General features: G+C 56.5%; 1 protein-coding gene across 1 annotated transcript in view; it reads left to right on the top strand.

Moving 5' to 3' along the window:
- The first annotated feature begins 4,882 nt into the window (after positions 1-4,882).
- Positions 4,883-11,521, top strand: part of INPP5J (inositol polyphosphate-5-phosphatase J) — a 12,211-nt gene continuing 5,572 nt past the window's right edge. Inside the window, 7 exon segments of the mRNA XM_027864985.1 lie at positions 4,883-5,152; positions 6,078-7,354; positions 7,625-7,735; positions 8,505-8,613; positions 9,043-9,159; positions 9,292-9,467; positions 10,591-10,702. Coding sequence (XP_027720786.1) covers positions 4,883-5,152; positions 6,078-7,354; positions 7,625-7,735; positions 8,505-8,613; positions 9,043-9,159; positions 9,292-9,467; positions 10,591-10,702 — 2,172 coding nt within the window.

Raw genomic sequence — 11,521 nt, forward strand, 5'->3', positions numbered from 1 at the left:
ACCATCCCTACCATCCTCATCATCTTCAGCATCTCCACCATCCTCACCATCTCCACCATCCCCACCATCTCCACCATCTCCACCATCCCCACCATCCCCACCATCTCCACCATCCTCACCATCCTCACCATCCCCACCATCTCCACCATCCTCACCATCCTCCATCATGGCATTCTGCTGGCCCATGGTACTCAGTACAAAGAGAATCCTGATGCCTCGGTCTCTTCTTCCAGAAGCCACAATACAAAACAGGCACTGACTCCGGCACATGTACAAGAGAGGGCCAAAAGAAGAGAACCCTTCCACAGCCTTTCTGTGCCCTAGAGAGTAGGGGTGTCATTGTGTTTGGGGGGGAGGGTGTGGTTAGGGAGAACTTGGGCACAAAGAGGATTACTGAACTGGGAAGAGCACATTCTGGATTTGGAGGAAGAGGGCGTGGGTTCAGATTCCTGCCTTCTTATTTTCAGGGTAACCTCAGCTGAGTCAGTTCTCTCTGGGTCTCTGCTATTCATCTGCTTACGTGGAGTGGTGGAGGTGCGGGGTGGGGAGGGAGAATGGTCTGACTCTAGCTTTTGAGGTCCCCTCCAGTCCCAAGTCCATGATTCCCCAAAGAGTGGGAGTTCTCTGTCTAAATGGAGAGGAGGAACAGCCCCAAGCTTTTCTCTTCGAAGACTGCTGGGAGGTGGGAGGAGAACCAGCTGGGTGAATGTCTGGCAGGGGTCTTTGCCGTAGCTGGAAGAAAACAGCCTGTCCTTCCAATCTCTGACCTCCAGGGATCTGCTGCCCCGCTTTCAGACTCCTGGGACTCCATTGCAGGCGTCCCCTTTCTCAGGTTGTTTTTTCTTCCCCTCAACCCCACCTCTCTTCATTGACTGTCTCCTCTACAATGGATTCTTCCCAGAGGCTCCATTTGCTCTGCCGCCGACTAGGGCTCGGGTCCGAGGCCAGAGAGCCGCTGGCTCCCCAGTCTTCCCTGTGAAACAGCTCAGGCTCCCTCCATCCATTGTCTCAGCCGAATGAACAGAGCTCGCTCTTGCTGGACAGACCTTGAGTCCTAGTCTAGACTTTGTGACTAAAGAAGTCTATGACCTTGAGCTACTCTTCCCCCTCTCCCTCTGGGCCTGCTCCTTCCTCCATAAGATGAGAGGGCTTGGCCTCAAAGTGTCTGAGGTCCCTTCACATCTGAACATTCTGCGTTTACCCTTGACTTCCTGGATGTCTATTCCTCCAGGGAGGAAAGCTTCTCAGAAGAGGACTCTGAGAAAGGATCTAGAGAGAGATGACAGCAGCCTGGTCTGAAGGGGAGGAGGGGAGAGATGACTGGGCTCTCAGGGGGCCAGGGTGAGGGACAAGGGGGGGGGGCTTGGGTAAGGGGACTAGAGCAGGCTGAGTCCAGTAAGTCCCAGGGGTGGAGAGAGACAGAGCTGAGACTGGGGAGGGAGGAGAAAGCACCAGGATCTGGTGACAGTCTGAAAATGGGGCAAGGGGGGGTTGCATGGGAGGGAGGATCTCAGAACGAGCAGAGCAGAGCTGGCCATGGAGAGAGTCAGAACGACAAGGAGTTAGTCAGAGGAGAAGGAGAGGACGGCCTGGGGACTCCAGCAAGACTTACAGTCTCTGACTCTCTGAGGGAAAACCAGGGCCCAGAAGGGGAGAAAATGATGCTGTGGGACAAGTGGCCTTTCTATAAGTTAAAGAAATCCTTGGAGCATAGAATGTGGGCCCAGAAGGGATCTCAGACCCTAGAATTCCGGGAAGAGAAGGGATCTTAAAAGACATGTAGTATTGTTGATTTGGAGCTGGAAGAGACTGTGGAGACCAGTTAGTGCAATGCTTCCCATTTTACAGATGAGGAAATTGAGACATGGAGGAATAAACTAGCTTACCCAAAGTCTTAGGGGTCAGTGTGAGAGATTTGAATCCAGCATGGCAGAGCAGGAAGGGGCCTTAGGACACTATCAGAGCCTGAAGGAACCCTAGAACAGAGTACTGTCACACCTGGTGGGGTCCTTAGTTATTCAAAGGCTTCATTTCACAGATTCCAAAGAGGTCAAAGGAGTTCCCCAGTTGAGTCCTTAGTAGGGCTGGGGCTTAAAACTCAGCTCCTCTGACCTGGAACCCTGGAGATCCCCCTTTCATCCCTGTCCAGATGCCCCCACCCATCAAATATCCCCCTGGAGAAGGGTGAGGGTCCGAGGTGTTGAACCCAGGTTCAGCAGGCCCCAGGCTCCTTCCTACCTTGGGGCCAGGACAGGCCTGAGGCTTGGATTACATTAGGGGAAGGCTAACCTGTTTCCTCCTAAGATCCTAGCCAGCCCCCTGCGCACCAGATGATCCAGCGTGCCTGTCCCAAAGGGGTGCCTGCATCCTCTTGAGTGGCCCAAGGTCTCCTCCACCCCATCCGGGCAGGGCGCCCCTAGTCCCCACCCCCACCCCACTCTTCCACCTGCTGAGCCCCTGCCCCGCCCCACCGGTCCGTGGCCCAGACGGGCGCACCGATAGGGCACAGGAGCCCTGCGCCTTTAAATCCTCAGCAGGTTAGGGCGGTGAGTGACATCACTGGAAGCCTCCCGGGGAACCGGGGAGCCGGGGCTGGCCAAGCTGAGCCGCAGGAGCAGCGGAGCCCGAGCCGAGCCGGGGGCCGGGGGCCGGGGGCCGGGAGCCGGGAGCCGGGGCCCGGGGGCCGGGAGCCGGGAGCCGGGGGCCGGGAGCCGATCGCGAGCACCCATGGAGCAGCAGCGCCAGCAGCGGGGAAGCGGCGGGGGCCCCCGGAGGCCCGGTTATCCAGCCCCTCCCCGGGCCGCCCCGCAGCCCGGCGGCCTGGCCAAGGTAAGCCCCCAGCCCTCCCCTCCCCGCCCCCGAGGGCCGCACACCCCGCGCCCCGGCGGGCACCACCTGCCCGCACCTGTCCCCAGGGCCGGAAAATCGATCCCGGTGCCCAAGGGCGGCAGGGCTGCTGGAGAGTGTGGAGGCTGGCTGCGCCGGACTGAAAGAGGGGGCTTCCCTGAGTTGGGACCCTCCCCAAACACACACACACACACCTGGGGAACTTGGAGCCTAGCCATCTCCCCCTCCCTCTTAGAGGGGTTTGGCCAAGGTGGGTGGTGCCTGGTTGGAGTAAAGAGGCCCCACACTCCACCTAAGTCCTGCCACCCCCCAGGGTTTTCTTGGAGGGGGGAAGGCGGGGGTAGCTTCTCTTAAGCAGTGTTCCCTAGCTGGAGAGGTGGGGCGCATCCCCCCCATCCCCCTCAATTGGGACATCTCCCTGTATCTACACCTTGGGGTGGGGGATGTCTTCTGAGTCCTGCAACCCCTCCCCCCACAAGGGATGCCTGGTTGGGGGAGAGAGGCTTCTCAGAGTGGGGGAGCCTCTCTCAAGCACTTGGGTACTTGACCCCAGAAGAACATGAGGGGCAGAGTGGGATTGGGACCTCCGAGGTCAGTGGCCCTTCCCTAACCTGGGGACCCCAGAGTCCCACTACCCTTCCCTGAAAAGGGGAACAGAGTGGGTGGGTGGGGAGCAAGCTCCCTTGGAGGCTTGACGCCAGAAGGCATGAGGGGCAGTCTTTGGGGGGGGTCACCAGAGGGGAGTAGGGTGGGTGGGGAGAAGATGGCTCACCAGGCTGAGAGGCTGAGAGGTCAGCTGTCAAGTCATATGTCTGAGAGGGAACGGGCAGGAGGAGAAGGGACAGAGACACCTCAGGGAGTCAAGTCCACATACACACACGCCCCATTACATCCAAGGACAGCTTCACCCTGGCTTCCGGCAAACGGGGGCATCGCTGGCAGCAACTGCAGAGACAGCACCAGAAATCCGGAACCCAGGGCTCCTCACCTTCCTAGATCCTGGCAGTTTGGGGCCCTCAGGACAGGAAAGCTAGGCTGGGGGGAGGACACACTGGCCAAGAAAGTACTGGGGGGAGGGCTGTCAGATTGAAGTCCTGGGGCCTAGGAGGCCAGCAGGCTCTCCGCTCTCTGCTGGCTGCTGTCCAAGGGACAGGGAGGGAAGAATGGAGCAAAGTAGGGGAAATGGAGGGCAGGGGCAGGGTGGGGAGAGAGGCGTGGGGTCAGCAGGGGACACGGGAAGAAAGCAGAGGAGGATGGCCTCGAGGAAGAGATCAGAATGGCAGGATCCTTAGAATGTCAGAGCCGGGAGGGACCTTGGCTCTCCGTTAGCCTTCCTGGCTGGCCTGTAGGGGCTATCTGGTCCAACCTCTTCATTTTCTAGCTGAGGAAGGAAACTGAGGTCCAGGAAAGTTGAAGAGTTTACCCTGAGGCCCACGAATAGGAAGAGGCAAAGTCTGGATCTGAACCCGGGTCCTCAGACTCAGGGTCCTTTCTACTTCTGGAAAGGATCGCAGCCTTAGAAGGGATTGTACAGGTCGTCTCATCCAACCCCCGTAGTTAGCAGAAGAGGAAACAGACCCAAAGAGAGGAAGTGACCTGCCCTGTGAATTCATGGTGTGTCCAGCAGGAATTTGGGGCTAATCTTCAGATGTTCTCCTTCCCGGGCCTGGGGTCTTCCTCATGCTCTGAGGAGAAAGGGAACAGGAGTCCAGGCAAGGGGCAGCAAGGGAGGGGAATCAGGAGGATGGGAAGGGTGAGGACTCAAGGCACAGGATGGTGGCGCTTCAGGAAACATGGGTGCAGGGGATGGCCAGGACCTCCTCGGTCCCTTTGATTCTCTACCTTGGCTTCTCTGTGGCTGTTTCAATTTTCTTCCTTAGCCCCAGGTCATGAGAACCTCTCTGCCCAAGTGTTCTGAGGTCAACAAAGTCTCAGGGTTCCAAGAATCCAATGACGCCAGGGTTCCTAGAACCCCAAGGTCCTGAAAGCCCTAAGTTCTATAAGGTTTTAGGTCCTGGGGTTCCATGTCTGCTGGATGGTAGGGAAGTGGGAAGGGAGGGCTGAGCCCGGAGTGCAAACTGACCCCAAGCTGGTCACCCTGGGATAGGAACGGGGCCAAAGACTCCCTGGGGTGGGACCCTGGTCAGTCACCCTCCCATTGGGCCCTTTCCTAAGGTGGGGGGATGGGGCTGCCGTCTTGGCTTGGGAGACTGGCACCCTGAAGTTCTCCTCTGACTGCAGGGTACAAAGGGTGGGTGGGAGGCTCTTTCCTCCCCATCCGGAGCCTCCCACCTGCCCTTCCCTGGTAAGTTAGAACTACCACCCACCAGAAGCCTCCCTGGGGGAGGAGGGCAGGAAGGAGGCGGGGAACCAGTACCAGCCATCTACTCCCTCTTTCTCTAGTTCTCATTGGGCTTGGGGGTGGACACAGAGGCTGAAGTGAGCCAGTTGGGGGGGCTGGGGGCTGATTGGGGTAGGGGTCTGATGGTACCAGGTGCTTGCACCCAAGTTCAGCTACCCTCCAGGGAGAAACGTTTAAGGGCTGCTTTGGAACTGGTTTGGTTTGAGGGTGTCCCTCCTGGGGGGGTTATAATATTTAAAACTGAAAGGGACTTTAGTGATCAGTCTGTGCAATAGGGAAGGTGGGCTGGTATTCTCTAAGGCCCTTCCTCCTCTCCGTTCTATGACCTCCGATCTTTGGAGAGAGAAGCTCTTGTCCCCTCTTGGGGCTGATAGACAAAGGCGCGTCTGACTCGGGTGAATGGGGGTCAGGTAGGGATGGGCTCGGTGAAGCAGCTGAACTTGGGCACTTCCCAAAAGCAAGGCAGGCTAGGGTGAACTCGCCTCGGGAGAGCCAGGTATCTCTGCCAGAAGCTGTGAAATATCATTCCTGGAATCTGGAGAAGGGGGAGCTTAGGCTCATGGATAGGGAGCTAGAATGGGTAAGTTCAGGGGCCACCTAGACCACCACCCACTTTACAGAGGAGGAAACTGAGGCCCAGACAGTGACTTGCCCAAGGTCACTCGGGTAATGAGAAGTCTGTTCAGGATTCAAACCTACATCCCCTCTGTCTCTGAAGTCCCTCGTTCTTAGTGATTTTAGCTTTCCCCTGGCATCGTAGTCTAGTCTGGAAGCAGGGGGCTAGGCAGAGTGTCAATCTGCCTTAGGTTCCATCCCACTCTTAGGACATCTCTCTAGCCTTTGGGACAGCTCTTTAATCACCACGCAGGAGCAGGCAGCCCCCCGGCCCGTGGGACAGAGACCAAGTCCGTCACCCAGGAGACTGAGTCCAAACCCACCAGCCGAGGAGCAGATGTCACCTTTGTCTTCCACCGTGGAGCACAGACCAGCCCTGGCCCCCAGCTCAACTCTGGCGGCAGGGCCCTGGACCACCTCCACAGGACCGAGGCCATCTCTGACATCCTTGGGACCCAGCCTGACTCCATCACCCGCAGAGCAGTGCCAGCCCCCCGCCTCCACAGGGCCGAGGGCATCTCTGACGTCCCTGGGATCCTGCCTGACTCCATCACCGGCGGGGCTGTGGCCAGCAGCTCCATCCCCTTCCTCCTCCTCCTCCTCCTCCTCCTTCTCAGCAGCGGGGAACAGGCCTTTCTCGACACCGCCAGTGGAGCAGCACCAGCCCTTGTCCTCCTCCTCCTCCTCAGGGCAGAGGCAGGGTCCTGGATCCTCCGGGTTACAACCAGGACCACCACTTACAGAGCAAAGGCCCTCCACCCCATCCCCTCAGGGGCAGAGGCTGGCCCCAGCACCCACAAGCCATAATGCTGCTCTGTCTTGTCCCTTACTGTGTCCAGCTTCATCCCCAGTGGAGCAGAGACCTCTGTCACCCTCTGGAGAGCCATCATGGGCATCCCTAGAGCCAGCCCCTGCCCCATCAGCCAGGGATTGGATGCACACTGAGCCCAGAACAACCACCTCTTCTAAGAGACTCCCTGCCTCCCAGCCCCAGGGCATGGACGGAGCCGGCACTCCCTTACCAGCTGTGAGCTCCCACACCCTAGGCCAGACTTCACCCAATCCCTCCCTCTCTCTCTCCTTCCGGCCTCGGCCTGAAGCCCCCCGGAATCCCAGTCCGGAAGACTCTCTCTTGTCCCGGCCACCCCAGGCCCTACCGCTGGACACAAGCCACAGCCAGTCAGAGTCAGGGGCCCGCTCTCCAGTCCTGCTATCTCCGGGATCAGTGAAGCCGACATTCCCCACCTCCACAGGAGGTCCCATGGCCCTCCCAAAGCCACCCCCCTCTCCTAACCGTTCGCCTAGCCGTGCCTCAGGCACTAACCAAGCTAATGTGGCTGGGCACTTAGGACCCCTGCCCTCTAAGCCTCCAGAAACATCCCCCTCTAAGCCTAGTACAAATGGGACCAGCCCGAGTGGACACAGGAGCCCTGCCCCACCAGCCCAAGGCCTTCAGGCCCCTCTCCCTTCTTCTCCCTCTGGATCTGCCTGGTCAGCACAATCTACTTGCAAAGGAGACCCTGGCTTCCGGTAAGAAGGGGGAGTTCCTGGAGATCCTGGGCCCAGGGATGGGGGGGTGGGGAGAGGGAGGCTTCACAGAATGGGATGTCAGTGCTGTCTTCCCTCCCCCATTTCTCCCCAGACAAGCCCCTGTGCCTCACTTCTGATCCCCTGGGGCATACTGGAGGGGCTAGCAGGAGGACCCTGATCCATCCAAGGTGCCCTGTGGAAGGCCTTGGGGATGGGAGGGGGAACAAGGGGGCACTGTCCCTCCCATGCCCAGTTTGGCTCGCCCGGCAGGATCACCATAGTGACGTGGAACGTGGGTACCGCCATGCCACCTGACGATGTCACCTCCCTCCTGCATCAGAACGGGGATGACAGCGGAGGTTCAGACATGATAGCCATTGGGTGAGGGCCGTGGGGTGAGGGCACCCTCCCTTTTAATACTCCCTACTCCCCACCTCAACACATACCTAGATGACATTCAACAGACATAGCAATTTCTCAAGAAACTGAGCGCCTGGACTGTCTTTGTATGCCACTCGGCATAGTGCCTTACACACAGTAGGTGCTTAATAAATGCTAGTTGACTAGCTGATGGGTGCAATGGGAAAGGTCTTGGATTTGGAGTCAGGAGGACATGGGGCAGGCACCCTGATATTACCTATGTGACCTTGGGCAAGTTACTGCTCGTTTCTGGGCCTTAGTTTCTCCTTCTGTAAAAATTGGGAGGTTGGATCAGATGCCTTCTAAATCTGGATTTCTGATCCACGACCTTAGGGTCTCTCTTCCAGACCATTTAGAGCCCCAGAATCTCTCCAGACACCCACCAATATCACTAAGTGCCCAGGAGCATCTCCTATGTTCCAGGCACTGCACTAGGCATTAAGGACATAATCACTGTCCTCTAAGAGCTTACATTTGACTGGGGGATACAATAGATGCTTCAGACATCCCTGGACTCTGCCTGGCATCACCCCACCTCAGACTGAGGGGGAGGGAAATGGAGGTGGGAAGCTAGAGAAAAGAAGGGAAGGAGGATAAGAGGAATGTCCCTGCTTGGGGATGGGGGAGGGCAGCTGGAGCTGGGGGAAGCACTCCTTCAAGGGTCACAGCTGGGTACTCCTCTAGTTGGGGGACCCTGAGCCCCAATATGCTTCCCTCTTCCCTCCCCCAGGCTGCAGGAGGTGAATTCCATGATCAACCAGCGACTTAAGGATGCACTCTTCACTGACCAGTGGAGTGAGCTCTTCATGGATGCATTGGGGCCCTTCAACTTCGTCATGGTAGTGACCACTGCTCCAGCAGAGGTTCCCTCCTCCTGGACCCTGTGGAGGGTTGGGAGCTTCCCATAGCTGGGAGTGGGCTGTGAGGCTGCTTACCTCTTTCGGAGTCCTCGGATTCTAATCCTGGCTAAACCGCTGGGCCTCAGTTTCCCCATCTGTAAAGTGAAACCGGATGGTTTCTAAAGTCCCTTCCTACCTCTAGGATCCTGTGACCTCACTAGCAAATCCCTTCATCTCCCTGAGCCTCAGTTTCCTCATCTGTAAATGATGACTTCTGAGCACCCTTCCATCTCTAGTTCCGGGTGTCTGTGTCTGTTTCTGACATTTTCCATGTAGCCTGCATGGCTTTCATGCTGCCTCCCGGGAATCCAGTTCCCTGCTCGCTCCCCCTTCTCTTCTCCCCCCAGCCCACGGCCTGCTTCTCCTCAGGTGAGCACGGTGAGGATGCAAGGAGTGATTCTTCTGGTCTTTGCCAAGTATTATCACCTGCCCTTCCTCCGGGACGTCCAGACAGACTGCACCCGGACCGGGCTGGGGGGCTACTGGGTGAGTACCTGAGGGGGACTGAAGGAGGAACAGGGAGGGCTGAGTTGCCCTTTGTATCTGTGGAGGGAGTGCCCACATGGGAAGGCCCAGGACTGTCTACACACAAGAAAATTATAGTTATTGTGATTTCAGGGCAACAAGGGCGGGGTGAGCGTCCGCCTCTCTGTCTTCGGCCACATGGTCTGTTTCCTCAACTGTCACCTGCCCGCCCACATGGACAAGGCTGAACAGCGGAAAGAAAACTTCATGACCATTCTCAACATGCAGCAGTTTGAGGGGCCCATGGCCAACGGCATCCTGGACCATGAGTACAATGGGCTAGGGAGGCGCCGAGGGCAGGGCTGAGTCAGTGTTCCCATCAGTCAAAAGAGGGGCTCGAGGGGCAGCTAGGTGGCACGGTGGATAGAGCACCGGCCCTGAAGTCAGGAGATCCTGAGTTCAAATTCGGCCTCACACCAAACGCTTGACACTTACTAGCTGTGTGATCCTGGGCAAGTCACTTAACCCCAATTGCCTAAAAACGAACAAACAAAAAACAAAACAAAACAAAAACAAAACAAAACAAAAACAAAACAAAACAAAAACAAAACAAAACAAAACAAAACAAAACAAAAACAAAACAAAACAAAAACAAAACAAAACAAAACAAAACAAAAACAAAACAAAACAAAAACAAAACAAAACAAAAACAAAACAAACAAAACAAAAGAGGAGCTTGGATCTCCCAGGCCTGACCGTGAGCCTCAGCTGAGCTGCCGTTGTTTGTGACTGTGGTCAAGTCATTTCCCCTTTTGGAAAATGAGGATGATGGAAATATTCATACTTCCTACTTACTCCAGGGTTTAAAGAGACACCTTATAGTGCCCTAGAGAAGCGGGAACCATGATTATTCCAGCCCTCCTTCCTAGGACAGTGACCTAAACTCTGTTTTTTAAAAAAGTTGACATTTTGAGTGAAGGGCACTAGAGGGAGGGTGGCCCTCAAGAGGAGGGGGCAGAGGGAGGAGGGAACCAGAGGATGCCAGGACTTGGGTCTGGAAGAGACGCTCAGATCATCTGGTCCAAGCCTCTGATCTTATAGATGAAGGGCCTGAGACCCAGAGGCTGAGAGCCTACTCAGGGTCACATAAGAGCAGAATTCTCACCCAGATCTTCTGACTCCAAATTCAGTGCCCTTTCCATTTTGACTTGCTCTGACTTCTCAAAGGAATCTGGGTTTGTAACTATGTTTTCTTGTTTTCTGGAGGGGAGGGTGTAGTGGGGGGAGTGTCATGGGGAGACACTCAGGATTGGCCCCTCCTCTATCCACCCCCAGCCACATGTAGGGAGCTCTCCCCACTGCCCCCCATCCCCCCCATCCCTGGCCATGCCCTCTACATGGCCCCCTTTGGGTGAGCCAGGACCCTCACCCACATCTTTTCCTCACCCCCAGCATTGTCTTCTGGTTTGGGGACCTCAACTTCCGCATCGAGAATTATGATCTGCACTTTGTCAAGTTTGCTATTGATAACAACCAACTTCAGAAGCTTTGGGAGAAGGACCAGGTGAGGGCCGGGCCAAGGACCCCAGTCCATCCCCATCCGGGCTAGACACACACATCACTTACGGAGAGTGACTGGTCCAGCTCTCCTGGTCTCTGCACTAGCCTGGCCCCGGTCTGCCTCCAAGGTTCTGAAGGAGGGCCAGAGGCCTTTCCTCCCCCACTCTTCCATTCTCTTTCCTACTGTGAGTTACATCGAGAACCCCGCTCCGAGCCAGCCCTGTCTGCTGGGCCTGGGGCCAGTGGGAGAGGGGCACTAGAACATAGGCAGCCTTTTCCACTCTTAATTATTCAGGAGGTTGGAGCCACGATGGCCAGACAGCCTCTTTCTCACTGGCCTCCCCTCCTTAGCCTGGCTTCTAGGTCTGTCCCAGCCTGTGGGGACCTCAGGTGAACCCAGGCCAGGGCCTAGGAACTGGGCAAGGAGGATTGGGTGAAAAGATCTCGGGAATGGGAGTTAGGAGGCTGGCCTCCATCACGTACGAGATAACTCATCTTGGGCCAGTTCATAAAATACAGAGGCTGGAGCTGAAGCTCTCTGAGGCTTCTCCTGGTGCTGACATAGAATCATAGATTCAGAGCTGGGAGAGACCCCAGAGGTCATCAAGTGCAAACCCGCATTTTGCAGATGAAGGGTTAAGTGACTTACCCAAGGTCATACAAGTTGTAAGTAGCAGATGAGGAATTCAAACCCAGGTCCTTTGCTTTCCACTCTAACCCTCTGCTGTGTTTTGTGTTCCAAGGGCACATCTCTCATGCTCTGCCATTCGAGGTTTTAAGGGCCCTCCCAGCACTAGCTTCCTAGGTTCTAAGGGTCCTTCCC

The sequence above is a fragment of the Vombatus ursinus genome, unplaced genomic scaffold, assembly GCF_900497805.2.
Source record: "Vombatus ursinus unplaced genomic scaffold, bare-nosed wombat genome assembly UNPS02001287.1, whole genome shotgun sequence".
NCBI classification, from domain to species: Eukaryota; Metazoa; Chordata; class Mammalia; order Diprotodontia; family Vombatidae; genus Vombatus; species Vombatus ursinus.